General features: G+C 43.6%; 2 protein-coding genes and 1 pseudogene across 3 annotated transcripts; all 3 read right to left on the reverse strand.

The window, feature by feature from the left end:
* Positions 1–2,031: 2,031 nt before the first annotated feature.
* LOC118705104 (ADP-ribosylation factor 1-like) lies at positions 2,032–3,047 on the reverse strand. The gene has a single exon (XM_036413361.2). The coding sequence runs from the start codon at positions 2,753–2,755 to the stop codon at positions 2,216–2,218; it is 540 nt and encodes a 179-aa protein (XP_036269254.1). The 5' UTR covers positions 2,756–3,047; the 3' UTR covers positions 2,032–2,215.
* A 1,400-nt stretch (positions 3,048–4,447) lies between these two features.
* On the reverse strand, positions 4,448–14,564 carry LOC118705106 (ADP-ribosylation factor 1-like). Of its 2 annotated transcripts, XM_045572774.1 has the most exons (3): positions 14,123–14,564; positions 6,233–6,382; positions 4,448–5,287 (listed from the first exon to the last, which is right to left on the reverse strand). In XM_045572774.1, exon 3 carries the CDS (start codon positions 5,284–5,286, stop codon positions 4,747–4,749), a length of 540 nt encoding a protein of 179 aa, XP_045428730.1. In that variant the 5' UTR covers position 5,287; positions 6,233–6,382; positions 14,123–14,564; the 3' UTR covers positions 4,448–4,746. The 2 variants fall into 2 exon arrangements, with proteins under 2 accessions (XP_045428730.1, XP_036269256.1); XM_036413363.2 differs by lacking the exons at positions 6,233–6,382; positions 14,123–14,564 and adding an exon at positions 8,392–8,631 and having other exon boundaries at positions 4,448–5,323.
* On the reverse strand, positions 7,401–8,369 carry LOC118705105 (annotated as a pseudogene).
* Positions 14,565–18,903: the final 4,339 nt, after the last annotated feature.

The raw sequence follows: 18,903 nt of genomic DNA on the forward strand, positions 1-18,903 counted from the left end.
TTCACCAGTCTGTTCTGTTCATCAGGTTTTCTATTCATTTGATTTTTAAATTCACTTGTTGATAGATATGTATTTATTATCACTTTGTTAATCATAATTTTTTTATCTTTATCTTTTTTTTCTTCTTTCTCTTCTTAAAGAATACCCTTCAGCATTTCATATAATACTATTTTGTTGGTGATGAACTCCTTTAGCTTTTTCTTGTCTGTGATGCTCTTTATCTGACCTTCAATTCTGAATGATAGCTTTGCAGGGTAATCTTGGTTGTACTTTCTTGCTATTCATCACTTTATACATTTCTTGCCATTCCCTTTTGGCCTGCATAGTTGAGAAATCAGCTGACAATCATATGGGCACTCCCTTATTGATAACTAACTGTTTTTCTCTTGCTGCTTTCAAGATTCTCTCTTTGTCTTTTGCTCTTGGCATTTTAATTATTATATGTCTTGGTGTGATCCTCTTTGGAATTCTCTTGTTTGGGTTCTTTCCACTTCCTGGATTTGTAAGTCAATATCTTTCATCAGGTAGGGGGAGTTTTCATTATTTCTTCAAGTAGGTTTTCAATATCTTGCTCTCTCTCTTCTTTATTTTAGTCAGTGTATGCTTAATTTCTGACTGGTCCTTTTCCATATCCTTGAAAGTCTCACTAACTTTCTTGGGGGTTTCTAGAAGATTTTTTTTTTAAATAAATCTTTATTGTTCAGATTATTACAAATGTGATCCTCTTCCCCCCCTCAATTGCTCCCTCTAGAAGATTGTTGAGTAACCTTATAACTGTGATTTTGAATGCTATATCCAGTGTTTTGTTTTCATCCATTTCTTTCATTTGTGACTTGTTTCTTTACCTCTGCATTTTGGCTGCTTCCCTGTGTTTGTTTCTATGTTCTGGGTATCTGTTAAATCTCCTTGAGTTGATAGAGTGGCCTTGTGTGGTAGGTCTCAGTGGCTCAGTGGCCCAGTGGCTCAGTCTCCCTGGTCACTTGAGGTGAACACTCTTGGTTCACCCCTTTGTGAGCTGTATGCACAGTCTTATTGTAGGAAAGCCTTGATTGTTGTTGGTATCACTGGGAGGAATTAACCTCCAGGCCATTTGGCTGTGATGATCAGCTGTGTCTACTCTGGGAGAACTTCTGTGCTACAGACACCCTTATGATACAGGACTTGCTTCAGTGAGGCTTTGGTGCTCAATGAGTCTGCCTCTTCAGTGTGTCTCATGGATGTGAAGATTTGTAATCCAGTATGGTCTCATACTACTGGGTACACTGGCTCTTGGATTTCCATGGAGGTGCAATGTCAGCCACTGTCTGGGGACACCCAGCAAGAGCTACAGAGAGATCTGCAGATTCCTTCTTTTTTGGGTTTGGAAGTGCCCAGATGAGGCCTAACCATGAAGCAAAGCTGGCTGCTGCTGCTGGGCCTTGGGCCTTATTTTGGAAGCTTTGGGGCTCTGTAATCCAGCTGCAGTTTGACAGGTTTTAGGTGGAGAAAGGATAGGCCATTAATATGCAAAAACCTCTGTGCACAGCTTGGGTGGGGTTGTAAATTGGGTGGGATGGGATGTCTGGGAATCACCAGGGTAGAACAAACAGCAATGACTACCAGACAGCCATGCATCTCAGAGATCCTCGGGTCTCCACATCCCCAGTCCCCGTACAAAAAAATGATTGCTACGAGCACCTCTGAGAGCAAGCCACCCCCTCCATCCTGTCCCGATGTCAGTCTGTCCAGTTTTTCCCCGTAAGTGCCTGGGTCCCCCAGAGTCTTGCCCAGAACTGGAGTTCAGAGCAAGCGGGAGCTTGTATCTCCCTCCAGATTAAAAGATCAGCACATTCAGGTTCCAGCACTTTTCATGCCTCTTCACCTCTTACCAGTCTCAATGTGCTTTCTTCACTTCTCTGGTTGTGGAACTTCCACTCAGCCAGCTTTCTCGAAGTTCTGGGTGGTAGTTGTTCTGCCTTTTAGTTGTAATTTTCATGTGGTTGTGAGAGGCAACAAGTATAGGTGTTTACCTATGATGCCATCTTGGTTCTCCAGAAACAAAAACTATTTAAATAAAAACCCAGATATAGGCTGCATTTGCACATGCACAGCATAATGAAGCACACTGAGACCAATCATGGGGACAGCTTCTGGCACTCACACCACAGAGGTACATCTGCCACATGAGAGTAAGGCAAGAGTGAAGGAGGGAGCAGGGGGCAGAGAGGAGTGCAGCTCAGTTTCGGTTCTGGAATTGATTGGCCAGCCAGTCCAGTCCCTCATGGAGTCCAGCCCCAGTGATGGCAGAGGTGGCTTGAAGGTACCAGGTTCTGTCATGCAGAGAGTGCAGGCCCAGCTTGTCTGTGATCTCAGCTGTGTCCATGGCATTGGGGAGGTCCTGCTTGTTTGCAAATACAAGCAGGATGATATCTGTGAACTCCACCATCATCCACATGAGCGCCTCTCTGGCCTCATCCATGCGTTCTTGGTCAGTGCTGTCAACCACAAAGATGAGCCCTTGTCCATTTGGGCAGCAGTGGCGCCACAGAGGCCGGATCTTGTCCTGGCTGCTCGCGTCCCACACGACAAAGCTGATGTTCTTATACTTCACAGTCTCCACGTTGAAACCTATCGTGGGAATGGTGGTCAAGATCTCACCCAGCTTCAGTTTGTACAGGATGGTGGTCTTCCCAGCACCGTCCAGTCCCACCATGAGAATACACATTTCTTTTTTGCCAAAAAGGCCCTTGAAGAGGTTTGCAAAGATGTTTCCCATGCTGTAGACCAGAGGGAGACACACTGGTCAGAGAAATCCTTGGCAGCCACGGTGCTGCTGCTGCTGCTGCTGCTCCGAGCCAGGCTTCCGTTCTATTTTGTCACTCTTTAGCAGATATTTGTTGATCCTTATTCTAATTCTTTTCATTGCTGTGTCACTTGCAATTTACTACCTACTTAAAAGTTCAAAGTCCACAGAGAGCAAGTGACTGGTACAGTTTTGATTGGTCTAGATTAGATGATTCATCACCATCATCCTGGGTCAACAGAACTCTTACTAGACACTCCTCTGGGTGGTGCCGTATTTTCCGGTGTATAAGACGACCCACTAATTTTACAGTTAAAACATAGGTTTAGGCCTACATTCGCTGTATAAGACTACCCCTCACTTCCGAGGCAACACCAGTTCTTTTTTTAATAGGTCGCCTCTCTGACTCTGGCTAATCTGACCAGGCTTTTTACTATAATAGAACACAGTGTACGCCTGCTCAGATTGGCCAGAGTCAGAGAGGCGGCCTATTAAAAAAAAGAACTGGTGTTGCCTCGGAAGTGGGGGGTAGTCTTATACAGCGAATATAGGCCTAAACCTATATTTTAACTGTAAAATTAGGGGGTTGTCTTATAAGCCGGAAAATACGGGTACTTGGCTAGGTAACGAGCCAGGGTGGCAAGGTACATATCTATAAGGAGTCATAGAGGACCACTTCAGGGAGTTTGGCCAATCCAGCACCTTGCATAACCTATCTCCCAGGCACAGAGCATCCTTCTTTTTGTCGCTGCAATTCTAGGAACCCAAGGGAAGTGAGAGAGCCTGTGGAATCTCTGGCTTTTCTTGGAAAGTTGGATTTCTCTCAATACTGCCCCATCAGCCCTCATGAAGCAACAATTGACCGCAGCTGAGTAGAGACTTTTAAAGAGGCCTGTGCTCATCCAGCTCATTTCACTCTTTACTTACCTGACTCTTCAGGCAAATAAGCTTGAAACTGTGCCAGAGTTTGGAGGCAGTGAGACAAATCATAATAACTTAACAGTGAGACACCTGAGGACACAGGCTAAGATATTCAGAGGAAATGGAATGATGCACAAGGAATACAATCCTGAGACTTGGTGACTGACAACATGAATCTAGTGCAGATAGGCTAGAAGTATGAAAGTGAGCTGTAAGAAGAAGGTAGAATAAAAGAGATGGCTCCCAGACTTTCAATCTGGTTCATTTGGAGAGAAATGACAGGAATATGAAAATCCAAAAGGGTCAATTTAAAGAGAAAATTTATTTCCATGGTTTAGTAAAGTTTTTTTTTGATGTTCTTAATTTTAAAGTCAAATTAATTGCAGGTTTTGTTTGTCTCTCAAAAGCAAAAGAACCCCCAAATAAGTTGTTATTTTAATTTCTTATGAACCACTGATAGAAAAAAATTTTTTTACTCTTGTTCAGTGTGGAAACATGGAAATTTGTTTACCTCCATGGAAATCACTGCCTCCAGTCAATTTATTTACCTTTGGTTATTTCATTTGACATTTTCAGAAAATAACTTACTTCCAAGGAATTTAAAATAAAGAAAATGGATTGAAACATACCTTGTCAAATCTTTATTTTCAGATCCCAGAATAGTTGATTTAATCCTGTCCTTCTAGTCAGCTACAATCCCATGAGAAAGACAACTCAGTTCATTTTTAGAAAAGACTGCAGTGCTCCAATTTATAAATATGTGTTTTTATTGATTTTTGGAGAGAGAAAGAAAAACATGGATCGGCTGATTGGCTGCCTCTGTTGCATAACACATGTGAGTACCAGAAACTGCCTCATTGGAAACAAGAGTCATTTAAATAAAAACCAGGTTGCAGGCTGCACCTGCACATGCACAGCACGATGAAGCACACCGAGACCAACCATGGGGACAGCTTCTGGCACTCACACCACAGAGGTACATCTGCCACGTGGACATGAAGGCAAGGGTGAAGGAGGGAGCAGGTGGCAGAGAGGAGTGCGGCTCAGCTCCGGTTCTGGAATTGATTGGCCAGCCAGTCCAGTCCCTCATAGAGCCCAGCCCCAGTGATGGCAGAGGTGGCTTGAAGGTACCAGGTCCTGTCATGCAGAGAGTGCAGGCCCAGCTTGTCTGTGATCTCAGCTGCGTCCATGGCATTGGGGAGGTCCTGCTTGTTTGCAAGCACGAGCAGGACAACATCTTTCATCTCAGTCATCATCCGCATCATCTCCTGTCTGGCCTCATCCATGCGTTCTTGGTCAGTGCTGTCAACCACAAAGATGAGACCATGTTTGCCTGGGCAGTAGTAGTTCCACATAAACCGGCTCTTGTCCTGGCTGTGTAAGTCCCACACGACGAAGTTGATGTTCTTATACTCCACAGTCTCCAGGTTGAAACCTATCGTGGGAGTGGTGGTCAGGACCTTGCCCAGCTTCAGTTTGTATAGGAGAGTGGTCTTCCCAGCAGCGTCCAGTCCCACCATGAGAAGGACCATTTCTTTATTGCCAAAAAGGCCCTTGAAGAGGTTTGCAAAGATGTTTCCCATGCTGTAGACCAGAGAGAGAGACACTGGTCAGAGAAACCTTTGGCAGCCACGGTGCTGCTGCTGCTGCTGCTGCTCTGAGCCTGGCTTCCGTTCTATTTTGTCACTCTTTAGCAGATATTTGTTGATCCTTATTCTAATTCTTTTCATTGCTGTGTCACTTACAATTTACTCACTATTTAAAAGTTCAAAGTCCACAGAGAACAAGTGACTGATTCAGTTTTGATTGGTCTAGATTAGATGATTCATCACCATCATCCTGGGTCAACAGAACTCTTACTAGACACTCCTCTGGGTGGTACTTGGCTAGGTAATGAGCCAGGGTGGCAAGGTACATATCTATAAGGAGCCATAGAGGACCACTTCAGGGACCACTTCAAGAAGTTTGGCCAATCCAGCACCTTGCATAACCTATCTCCCAGGCACAGAGCATCCTTCTTTTTGTCGCTGCAATTCTAGAAACCCAAGGGAAGTGAGAGGGCCTGTGGAATCTCTGGCTTTTCTTGGAAAGTTGGATTTCTCTCAATACTGCCCCATCAGCCCTCATGAAGCAACAATTCACCGCAGCTGAATAGAAACTTTTAAAGAGGCCTGTGCTCATCCAGCTCATTTCACTCTTTACTAAGGTGACCAGATTTTAACATTGGTAAAGCAGGACACCATTGACTGGGGTGGGGGTGGGGGGTGGGTGGGTTCTTGGTTAAAAATTTGGTCTATATGGAGAACAAAAAGTTTCATAGAATGCAAAAATAATATTGTAATATATTTTTTAAAAATTTAATATAAGTACAACATACAAATATAATAAATAAATAAAAATTATGTATAGTTGTGTCACTTTCAAGGCCGACACTAGACTTTTTGCTGCCACTATAAAATATAGATAATGAGTACTGTCTGCTAAATTCAAGAAAATTAATGTATTTATGAAATAAAAAATATTACTTACCTATATTATCTGAATAGCTGATTTGTAAGGTCATCACTTGTTTAACTAGTTTACTAGAACGCAGTACGATGTGTATCATCTGAGAGGCAGTTACAAAATGTTTTCATCGTTGCGAATCCCCAAAAATGAGATGGCTCCCAGACTTTCAATCTGATTCATTTGGAGAGAAATGACAGGAATATGAAAATCCAAAAGAGGCAAATTGCCATTCTTCAGTAAGTCCAAACAATGGTGGTCGAATTCTAACAACTGATCAACAATGTGAACTTTGATAAGCAGTTCTTGATAATCAATTCTCAACAATTATTTGTTATTATTAAAGTTTAACATTATAAAATTAACAAAAATAATATAAAACTCATATCCTGGCTAAATAGCCACATGGCCGCCAAAAACCATATATTCCCTTCCCTTTCTCCCAGGGTTCCCTAGCTTGTCATGCATTCTTTCCAAAAATTGGAACTTTTTTAAAATGCCGTGGGACGAGGAACAAATTGTTAAAAATTGGGGCATCTGGTCACTTTACTCTTTACTTACCTGACTCATTAGGCAAATAAGCTTGAAACTGCCCCAGAGTTTGGAGGCAGTGAGACAAATCATAATAACTTAACACTGAGACACCTGAGGACACAGGCTAAGATATTCAGAGGAAATGGAATGGTGCACAAGGAATACAATCCTGAGACTTGATGACTGACAACATGAATCTAGTGCAGATAGGCTAGAAGTATGAAAGTGAGCTGTAAGAAGAAGGTAGAATAAAAGAGATGGCTCCCAGACTTTCAATCTGGTTCATTTGGAGAGAAATGACAGAATATGAAAATCCAAAAGGGTCAATTTAAAGAGAAAATTTATTTCCATGGTTTAGTAAAGTTTTTTTTTGATGTTCTTAATTTTAAAGTCAAATTAATTGCAGGTTTTATTTGTCTTTCAAAAGCAAAAGAACCCCCAAATAATTAAGTTGTTTTTTTACTTGCGTAAGAACCGCTGATAGAAAAAAAATATTCTGACTCTTGTTCAGTTTAGAAACATGGAAATTTGTTCGCCTCCATGGAAATCACCGCCTCCAGTCAATTTATTTACCTTTAGTTATTTCATTTGACATTTTCAGAAAATTAGAACTTACTTCCAAGGAATTTAAAATAATGAAAATGGACTGAAACATACTATGTCAAATCTTTATTTTCAGATCCCAGAATAGTCGATTTAATCCTGTCCTTCTAGTCAGCTACAATCCCATGAGAAAGACAGCTCAGTTCATTTTTAGAAAAGACTGCAGTGCTCCAATTTGTAAATATGTGTTTTTATTGATTTTTGGAGAAAGAAAGAGAAACATGGATCGGCTGATTGGCTGCCTCTGTTGCATAACACATGTGAGTACCAGAAACTGCCTCATTGGAAACAAGAGTCATTTAAATAAAAACCAGGTTGCAGACTGCACCTGCACATGCACAGCACGATGAAGCACACCGAGACCAACCATGGGGACAGCTTCTGGCACTCACACCACAGAGGTACATCTGCCACGTGGACATGAAGGCAAGGGTGAAGGAGGGAGCAGGGGGCAGAGAGGAGTGCGGCTCAGCTCCGGTTCTGGAACTGATTGGCCAGCCAGTCCAGTCCCTCATAGAGCCCAGCCCCAGTGACGGCAGAGGTGGCTTGAAGGTACCAGGTCCTGTCATGCAGAGAGTGCAGGCCCAGCTTGTCTGTGATCTCAGCTGTGTCCATGGCATTGGGGAGGTCCTGCTTGTTTGCAAGCACGAGCAGGACAACATCCTTCATCTCAGTCATCATCCGCATCATCTCCTGTCTGGCCTCATCCATGCGTTCTTGGTCAGTGCTGTCAACCACAAAGATGAGACCATAACTGTTTTGGCTGTAGTGGCTCCACAGAGGCCGGATCTTGTCCTGGCTGTTTACGTCCCACACGACAAAGCTGATGTTCTTATACTCCACAGTCTCCACGTTGAAACCTATGGTGGGAATGGTGTTCACGACCTCACCCAGCTTCAGTTTGTACAGGATGGTGGTCTTCCCAGCAGCGTCCAGTCCCACCATGAGTAGGCGCATTTCTTTTTTTGCCAAAAAGGCCCTTGAAGAGGTTTGCAAAGATGTTTCCCATGTTGTAGACCAGAGGGAGAGACACTGATCAGAGAAACCTTTGGCAGCCACGGTGCTGCTGCTGCTCTGAGCCAGGCTTTGGCTCTGTCGTGTCACTCTTAACAGATGTTTGTTGATCCTTACTCTAATGCTCTGTCATTGCCGTGACTCAACCCCTCTTTCTGTTTGTGCTTTTGTGTATCTCCACTTCCACTATCACTATCAACTAACTTACTGTTTATCTGAAGTTCAAAGTCCAGAGAGAGAACAGGTGCAGTTTCAATTGGTCTAGATTAGATGATTCATCACCCTCATCCTGGTTCAACAGAACTGACTTACTAGACTAGGGGTGTCGAACTCAATCAGAGAAGGGGCCAAAATCTAAAATCCAGCCTAAATCGCGGGCCGAATGGTTTACTGAACAGTCATAAACTGTCATTGTGATGGAAACGCAGCAGAGTGCAGTGATGACAGCGCGGTGCGGGCCACATTGCAAGGCCTGGCGGGACGGATTTGGCCCGCGGGCCTTGTGTTTGACACATGTGTACTAGACAGTCCTCTGGGTGGCTCCTGACTATGATGATGACCCCCCAGTGGCAAGGCACCTAAGGAATCGCTGAGGACCACTTCAGGGACTACTCTGAGAAGTTTGGCCAACCCAGGACATTGCATCATATATAAAGCATTATTCTTTTTGTCTCTGCAGTTCCAGAAATCCAAGAAAAGCGAGATAACCTATGGAAACTCTCCGGATCCCTCCTGTTTGGGACGGGGATGAACCTGAAATCTGCTAAGTGCAGTGACCGGGAATCAAACCGGTAACCTTTTGGTGCCTGGGTCGATGCTCACCACTTAGCCACTCAAAAGAAGTCGCCCAATTTTTACAGTATTTGGACGTAGGGTGAGATGATAAAGCAGAATTTCAGCCACCAGGGCTCTTTCTACTGTACGATGTTAAAAGGTTACAGAACAAATACTTGTTTTAGAGAAGTAATTATAATTTTCAAGCCCAAGTAAAATTGTGTAGAGATTTTCTTTTTCTTTTTTTTTGTAGTTTAAAACCCCAGAACATAAAAACAAAAGTGAGCCAAAACCGGTTTGGCTCAGTGCATAGAGCGCGGCCTGCTGACTATAAGGTCCCGGGTTCGATTCTGGTCAAGGGCACGTACCTTGGTTGCGGGCACGTCCCTAGTAGGGTGTGTGCAAGAGGCAGCTGATCGATGACTCTCTCTCATCGATGATTCTAACTCTCTATCTCTCTCCCTTCCTCTCGCTAAAAATTCAATAAAAATATATTAAAAAAATGAAACAAAAATGAGATTTGGCTGATGATTTTCTGTTAATTCTTCTTAAGAAAGAACATTTCCATGTCCTTATAACATCCAGAAAGATTGAGGATTTTTACAAAACAGTCAAATCAACATTGCCTGAGTTATCTTTACCATGTTCTTATTTTATCCTTAAAAATTTAAGATTTGTATAAGAAGATAACACTGATATTCCCTTAGTTATGTCATTTTAAAATATTTCTGACCATACAGAGAAAGACCAAAAGAATATTTGAGATGCACAGCTGAAAAACAACCACAATCTCCTTCACAGAGAAGCTCAAAATGAAGTTGTGATGTTGATATTTTGCCAAATTTTCCCTGAGATATTGATTATGATTTGCAGCCAAATATGACTCATTGCTATGTGTTATATTTAAAATGATATAATTAGTTTTTTGAGTTTCAGGGGGAAAAAAGGTTGATATTTTAGCTTAACTAATAAGTTAACAATATTACAGTTATTCTTTGCATGTACAATAAGTGCATATGATGTGATTAGGTTAAATCCTGACACCAGGGTTCTTTAAGACATAGCCTGGCCATATCATCCAATATTGATACTCACTAGCCAATAACACATGCATGCACACAGAGCTTACAATCAGATTCTTATTGCTATACTAAAGTGTCCACAGTCAGGCAAGGATCACCAGATTTTTGAGGCTCAAAGCAAACAGGAATGAAAAGAAGGTCACAGAGACAGAATGGAAGGTTTTAAAAAGCCCCTCTACTTAATAGCCTCTGGGCATTAGGAGGACAGTACATTTATGAAACAAATCAAGATGCTATTAAAAAAAGAAAAGAATATATAAAAGGCTATTGAAAATTTAAAGTATTATGGCAGAAAAAAACGTAAGATTTTGCTTTGTGCACATATTTTAAATAAATAGCTGAGAATAGCCTATACTCCTTCCTAATGATTCAGTAGTTGTGGCTGTAGAGGTGGTATTTATTAACATCTTCTGTCCCCTCAAATTCACCCTGGGGTACCCCAGACAACCAATGCAATGTTTGTTTCAACTGTCTGTCATTTCAGGTTATTCTGAAATCTCATTATTTTGCCTTTTTTTTTTTTTTCTTCTTTCTTTTTTTTCCCTTTTAACCATTTTACTTCAACTTCCTGTGTTTAACTACCTATTCATGTTTGGTGTAGAACATTTAGTTTTACAAAATTATTCTACTCTGAGAAGTAAATTAAAAAAAATAATACTAGCAATAAAAAAAAAAAACATGATCCTAAACCTATTTGTATTTTCAGGGAACTGACCATGATAGGAAATGGAACTAAACACAATCTAGTAAATAAAATTAATAAAAAAATAAAAAATAATGGCAGCAGGAAGGTAAGCTCATTTGTGTGAGTTAATGATTAAATTTTTTCCCCCCATTGCTTTTTCAGAGAGAGTGGAAAGAAGGGAGGGGTGCATCCTGCATGCACCCTGCATGCACTCCTACCAGGGGCAGGGAGAGAACCTGCAACCTTTCGGTGTGAAGGCTGACACTCTAAGCACTGAGAAACACTGGCCAGAACTGTGAGCTAATGATTTTTAAGTGATCAAAAGTTAAAAGCCATAAAATAACTTTTAAAAGCTTTTGAAGGCTCAGCTCTCAGTTTCCAATGATCAGGCACGATTTATCTTTCTAAAGTCCACTCTCCCAGATTACTTGACATACTGCAATACCACTGCCACCTGGTTCTAAACATGTCAACAGTTCTGTTTGCTTAGTGCAGTTTTTCTTCTCTCTCTACTTTCACACATAGAAAACCAAGATTCTGCTTACCCTAAAACCTTCAAATAATATTGGCATTTTAGAAGATGAACTACATGAATCCTTGGTGTCTTCTATTCCTGGGTTACAGATGTCTGCTCCCAGTGTATATGCACCCTAATTTGTAAATCCTACAAACTTCTGAACTCAATCGTTTTCCAGATGACAAAAATGAAATAATTTGCCAAGGTTTAGAATTAAGGATAGAACCCAATGCACTGAAGGGAGAAATTATTTGTGACTTACATATCTGGAAATGCATTCATATCCAGAATCTATAAAGAACTCTTACAATCCTACAATAAAAAGACAAATACCACCACTTTAAAAATGAGCAAAGGATTTTAATACACATTTCTCCAAAGAAGATATACAGATGGTCAATAAGTAAATGAAGAGGTTCAATGTCATTAGTGGCCCAGTGCACAAAATTTGTGCACATCAAAAGGGAATTAATTAGAGAAACTACTTTAATATTGCTATTTGCCCTTTCTCTATAACAGAAGTGTCAGAGATGAGAAAAAATTAGTAAAATGTATATGAAAAATAACGCAGCATCATGTCCCCTGCCGGCGCTGGGCATCAAGTCCCCACCCACCCATGTGCACCTTACCACACATGCAGCCTCGCCCACCCACGCCTGCTGCACATGCAGCCTCCTGCTGATCAGTTGTTACAGCGTGAGCATCACGACCATTTGCATATTAGCCTTTTATTGTATAGGATTAGTGAAATGCAAATAAAAACCACTAAGAGATAGCATTTCACATTCACTAGGCTTGCTAGAATAAAGAAGAGAATGGCAGGTGCTGGTGAGGGTGTGCAGAAATTAGAGCTCTTATGCGCTGCTGGTGGGGTGAAAACGTGGTGCTGCTACTTTGGAAAAACAGTTTATTAATCCCTCAAATTGTTAAACAGAGTTATTTATGACCCAACAGTACCACCCTTAAGTATGCAACCAAGAGAATTGAAAGCATATCTATACACAGAAACTGATACATAAATGTTCAGAGTAGCATTATTTATGATAGCCAAATGTCCATCAATTAATGGATGGATAAACAAGATTTGGCATATCCATACAATGGAATAGTGTTTGTCTATAAAAGGGAATAAAATACTGATATAAGCAATACATGGATGAACCTTGAAAACATTATGCTCAGCCTTGGCTCAATGGACAGAGTGTCGGCCTATAGACTGAAGGGTCCCATGTTTGATTTCGGTCAAGGACACATGCCCAGGGTTGCAGGCTCAGTCCTCAGTAGGGGGCATGCAGGATGCAGTCAATCAATGATTCTCTCTCATCATTGATGTCTCTCTCTCTCCCTCTTCCTTCTTCTCTGAAATCAATTAAACAACAACAACAACAACAACAACAACATTGTGCTCAGTGAAAGAAGCCAGACATAAAAGTCCACATATTGTAAATTTCATTTATATTAAATGTCCAGAAAAGGTAAATTCATAGAGAAAGAAGTAAATTAGTAGATACCAAGGGCTTGGGGGAAATAGGGAATAGTGAGTGACTACTAATGAGCATGGGGTTTCTTTTGGGGATTAAAAACTAAGTTTTTGTTTTGATAAAAATGTTTCAAAATTAGATGATGTTTATATAATTCTATAAGTTTACTAAACTCCACTGAACTGTAAACGTTAACAGTATAAATTTTGCCCGGCTCTCCTCAGACACCCTCTGGCGCCCTACACTGTGCGGCCCACGAAGGGCAGCTCCAGGCTGCGGCCCCGCTCCGGGCCTGCCACCCTCCGCTCAGCCATCAGAGGCCCCTGCCTACCCCCAGGCCTAGGAGGTGGAACTGGATGTGCAGGCTGTGGGGTTGCCCAAGCTTTGAATCAAGAAGGTGGACATGCCAAAGCCGGTTTGGCTCAGTGGATAGAACATCCACCTGCGGACTGAAAGGTCCCAGGTTCGATTCCGGTCAAGGGCATGTACCTTGGTTGTGGGCACATCCCCGGTTGGGGGTGTGCAGGAGGCAGCTGATAGATGTTTCTCTCTCATGGATGTTTCTAGCTCTCTGTCCCTCTCTCTTCCTCTCTGTAAAAAGATCAATAATATATATATATTTTTAAAAAGAAGGTGTACAACCAGCCTGGCCGCTGAGAAGGGACCCAAGGGTGCCCCCCAGCCTGGGCATGCCCAGGAGCAGCAAATCCTCAAGACCTGACACCTACACATCTCCCCTTTCTACACTAACGACTGACTTGGAGAAGTCTTTTCCACCTGATCTACACCAGTTCTCAACTATGTACTGTTACTTTCTCTGAATTACTCATGTTTTCTTGTAGTTTCCTATATTTGGCCTTCTCCTCTAAGTGTAAGCATTGCCCACGTGTACAAACAACTTCCTACACACTGTTCTGAACCTGAGAAGCTCTGTAACCCTAACCCTAACACACACACACACACACACACACACACACACACACACACACCCGCCTTCGCCCCTCACACAGCAGCCCCAGCAAGAAGGGCGGACAGACCTGCATCTGTCAGTTCTGCACCCCCACCCGCTGCCCCTCGGGCACACCCAGTCCGTTCCAGGCAGGCAGATGCTGGGGTTCCTTGAACACCCTCTCCCCAGCACGGCGGGGAGACACCCCCGGACCCGGACACAACCAAGGCCTGGCCGCGGAGGGAGCGGGCGGCGGGGCGGACGCGGGCACAGACCTCGCTCGGTGCGGGCGGGTCGCTGCTGCGGCCGGAGGGCCCGGAGCCGGACCTGGATGGAGCTCGGCCTCCACAAGACTCTGAGCGCGAGGGGGTGTTCCGCTGCCAGACCAGTCCCCTCCGGGAGCCGGAGATGGGGTGCTAGGGTCCGAGGAGGATGCCTCCTCCTGGAGGACGTCTGGGTGGGGCTCCAGGAAGAGGCTGCCCTCCCCCGAGGACCCTGAGCGTGAAGCCAGGAGGGCCTGTGAGCGGCGGGGAGAGGCCCCGGAGGCTCGGGGCGAGGCCAGGTCTGCAGGGCCGGGCCTGCGGCAGCTTCCGTCTGCAGGCGAAGACAAGCCTGGGGTTTCCGGGTCCCACGCCCCCTGCCGGCCGGGCCGCGCGCAGCAGCCTCCCTGCCCGCGGGCTCCAGGCCCCGGCGCGGTCCCCTCTGCCGCTCCCCGGGAGGACGCCCGCCTCGCGGGGCAAGGACACCCCGGGTGGGGATTTGGATGTTTCCCGCCGTGGAGGACTCTCCATGCAGCCGAGCCTTTTCCAGGACCCGTTCCGTCTGCAGGACGTACTCAGGGAAGAAGCTGATCAGCTAGAAGGGGGACCCAGCAGGGCCTCTAAGGTAAGGTGACCAGACGTCCCGCTTTTGTTAACAAAAATCGGGACTGTCCCGCCAGAAGCGGGACGTCTGGTCACCTTACTCTATCTAACCAGACACCTCAGAGCCTGTCCCGCCCCTCTCCCTAGCCTAGACCATTGTTTCCCAAAGTGTGGTATGCGTACCCCCAGGGGTATGGGAAGAGTTTGGCGGGGGTACGCATTGCACCAGGGTTTGGTGGGGGTGTGCACTGCACCGTGCTTAGCTGCTCCTAATTCTACGTTCTCATGAGTACGAGGGGTACTCAGCGTTACGAAAATTATATAAGGGGTACACATATGTCAAAAGTTTGGGAAACACTGCCTAGACACTGCGGGCGGCTGCTGCTCCCCGGGCACCAGGAATGCTGTCTGCCTGCGGGGAGCAAGTTACACCGGTGCCCTGAGCACAAAGGAGCTAGAATAAAGAAGAGAATGGCAGGTGCTGGTGAGGGTGTGGAGAAATTAGACCTCTTATGCGCTGCTGGTGGGGTTAAAAAAATGGTGCCGCTGCTTTGGAAAAAAACAGTTTATGAGTTTCTCAAATTGTTAAACATAGAGTTATTGATGACCCAACAGTACCACACTGAAGTACACAACCAAGAGAATCAAAAGCATATCTGTCCACGCAAACTGATACATAAATGTTCAGAGTAGCATTATTTATGATAGCCAAATGTCCATCAATTCATGGATGGATACACAAGATTTGGCATATCCATACAATGAAATGGTGTTTCAGCCAGGCCTGGGCTGTCCTTGAGGCTGCCTGGGGCCCTGTAAGATCAGGAGCCCATTCCAGCCCCCTTTCATTCCCCCATCCCCCGAGACCCCGGCCTGCCTTGTGAAGGCGGAGGAAGGACCCCAGACAGGCCGGGTGCAGGGCTTCCCTTCCCTGACAATAAAGTTACCTCTGTTCTTGGGGGGCAAAAAAGTATAGATTTTATGGAGTGTGAATTCACTTCAGGAAAGCTGTTATATTTAAAAAAAAAAATATTATACTTTTCCTTTGAGCTAATAGGTAGAGTGAGTTCTTGCAGAGACATCGAATGCTTCTCTTTCTAGGTGGGAAATTTCTCTGTCTGGTTCCCCATTAATTAGCTCATCTGCTATTTTAATGTCTATCAAGGTTTTCATTGAAATACCACATCTTACTTTGTGGGCATTGCTGCCCTGACTTAGGTAAAAAATATGTGGAACCCTTTATATGGTAAACAGATAAAAGCAGAGCGTGTCTGGTTGGAAATGATGTTGGGCACCTAGTATGCTAAACATAGACTTTTTTATGTAGCCCAATTTTGTTACATAATAGATAGTCAGGAATATACCTTTTAGCTTGACCTTTTCCTGAATAACAGGGGCCATTATTAGATAAAAAACTAATAACTTTCTCTACCCTGAAACCATTAGGGGGGCTTAAAAGAAAAAATAAGCCAGTCAAACCTTGTAGCAATATGATAAATAGATATATCTTTTAAAACTATAAAAACATGTCTTTTAGATGAATTTGAGGAACATTCCCATAACATAGGTTGACATAGGGTGCTGTGTAGAATGTCTAAAAATAACCACAAGTATTCATTTTCCTGCTTTCAAAAAGCTTGTATACGTTCTTGGGAAGATAAGCATTACATGAACAGTTTCATTAAATGGTATAATATATGAAAAGCAGACGTTTTTGGCACACATTAAACAAGACCACCAGAATTCATTCACTAAAAACCACTGAAGTGCTTTCTACAATAGGTACCACATGCTATTTGAAACTTGGAGATTGCTGTGCCAAACAAGATAGTGTCCCAGGCCACCCAAATAGCAACGCAGAGCAATAATGCAGAAGGCATCGCAGTCACTAACTGCAGTAGAAATGGTAAGTTACTCCTTAGTATCTAAGAAACGGCACTGGAAAGTTCTAAGTACAAAGTTAGGACTTGTTATCCGTTTATTAAAAGGTTCCAGGGTGTGGCTCTTGCCTTTAATTACAGCAGCACACAGTCTACTCACAGATGACCATGCAACCACTCATGTCTACGTATCCATACACTTTTCCAGGTAAAGCTGGGCTGCTTGTGATGGAAGATGAGTGTCATCTGGGGCCAGGCCAGGGCTACTGACAGCCGACTGCCTGTACCTTCCCTTATAAAGCAGGTTGTACGCAAGGTACACAGTGAAAGTGTTAGTAGTGGTGCTGGCTCCTGGTGAAGGGTTTATAAACAGGTATTTGCCTGAAACCTTTCTACCATGGTAGCAAGGCCATTCCAACATGCTGAGAATGTACAAGTTTTTGGTGTTTTTTTGTTTTTTGTTTTTTGTTTTAAATATATATTTTATTGATTTTTTACAGAGAGGGAAGGAAAAAAGTAGAGAGTTAGAAACATCGATCAGCTGCCTCCCGCACTCCCTACTGGGGATGTGCCTGCAACCAAGGTACATTTCCTTGACCAGAATCAAACCTGGGACCCTTGAGTCCGCAAGCCGATGCTCTATACACCGAGGCAAACCGGTTAGGGCAGAATGTACAAGTCTTAGAGCTGCACCTGGTGGGTTCTGCTATCTTTCCATCGGTTTCTCAATGTTGACAGAGCTGTGACCCTGCCAATTAGGCCTGAGGAGGTGCAGAGGTAGAGACATAATTATGTGCACCAGCTCCTCCCCCTCTGAGAGCCTGCTCCTTGGACTTGTACCCAGTGGGTTGAGCTTCCTGGTTTGTTTCCGTTTTGCAGCCCTGGCAGTAAGACATGTTTGTTCATAAATGTGCCTGAACTTTGTAACCTCTTCTCCTTCCTGAAAACACAGGACGTGATTTCTTTCCCTCAGCCCCTTTCTAGGAGGGCTAGTCCACTCCCTTCTACCCCAGACCAGCACCTTACCCAGCCTTCCTGCTCAGGGCTCCCAGCTGTTTGATCTGTTATTGGTAAAACATTATTGATAGGACTTGCACAATCCCGAGCAAAGAGGCTGGAGGTAGAAGGAGTGAGAAACAGGAATCTGTTCTATTGATATTATCAGGGCCTGGGGTCTCTGGAGGGCGGGGGGTTCTGTAAGAACAGTTGCTGTGGGACAGGAGTTTTCAGAATGTGGTCAGAGAACTTTTTTCCTTATGATCAGAGTACATTTGAGTCCCCAAGATCCTCCCTTTTTCAAATACATGTTTTCCACCAAAACATATCTCAACAGATTGAGTGCAGAAGCTGATATGAGAATCCAGCTGCCTTCTGGTAAGCCAGACACAAGACAAGAGATTTGCAAAAGAGCAAATGCCACTCCTCTTGTTAACTTTTGTTTTTAGGAAATATGGCTACATTTTAAATAAAAATATTATTCATGCTAACATGTAATGCATTTTTGGTTGCTATTTTAAGTAAATTAATATTTTTAAGTTTGATTTGAATTTTAATGCAATAAATATTGACATACTCATAGAAAGAGAACTCGTTGGAGTCCTCAACAATTTTTAAAGTTGATTCTGACATTTAAAAAATTTGAGAACTGCTGCTCTAGGTCTGCTTTCGGCCCCCCATTTGTTTTCTTTCTGGCTCTTCCCAAGATACCACACCATGATCCATTGCTTCAATTACCACCTCCAAGCTGGTGATTGCTGAGGGCAGTACCTGAGTTTCTGTGGGCTGCTCTGCAAGGACCTGGAGGTAAGGGAATCAAGACTGCCCTGAGAGTTGGACTGGATGAATCCCTACACTGCGGATGCGGTCAGCCTTTCACTCATTCCACAAATATTTACTGAGCACCTGCCTGTGCCATGTCCTCTTGTGGACACTGGCCTTTACTGGAAAAAGCAAAACGGAAATTTCCCTAACATCCTCCTGGGGGTATTGTTGGGAGAGTATGGTAAAGTACAATATAATGAGAAATAAAGCCACATGTAGAAGTATTATAAGAAATTACCTGTAAGAGCTTGACTTCATTTGGGATACCCCCAAATTCCAGGATCCCTTTTCCACAAGGTTTCCGAGGGTGTTACTCAGACAATGGACAATGAAAAAGGAGAGCAAAGTGATGTTACAAAGATTTTGTGTGTGTGTGTGTGTGTGTGTGTGTGTGTGTGTGTGTGATTGTCTGTGTGCATGTATATCCTAGAAATGATATTGTCCATTGGCCACTCTGCGAGTAGGCCTCTGGGAAGTACTGTTTACAAATTT

The sequence above is a fragment of the Pipistrellus kuhlii genome, unplaced genomic scaffold (genome assembly GCF_014108245.1).
Source record: "Pipistrellus kuhlii isolate mPipKuh1 unplaced genomic scaffold, mPipKuh1.p scaffold_m20_p_5, whole genome shotgun sequence".
Taxonomy (NCBI): domain Eukaryota; kingdom Metazoa; phylum Chordata; class Mammalia; order Chiroptera; family Vespertilionidae; genus Pipistrellus; species Pipistrellus kuhlii.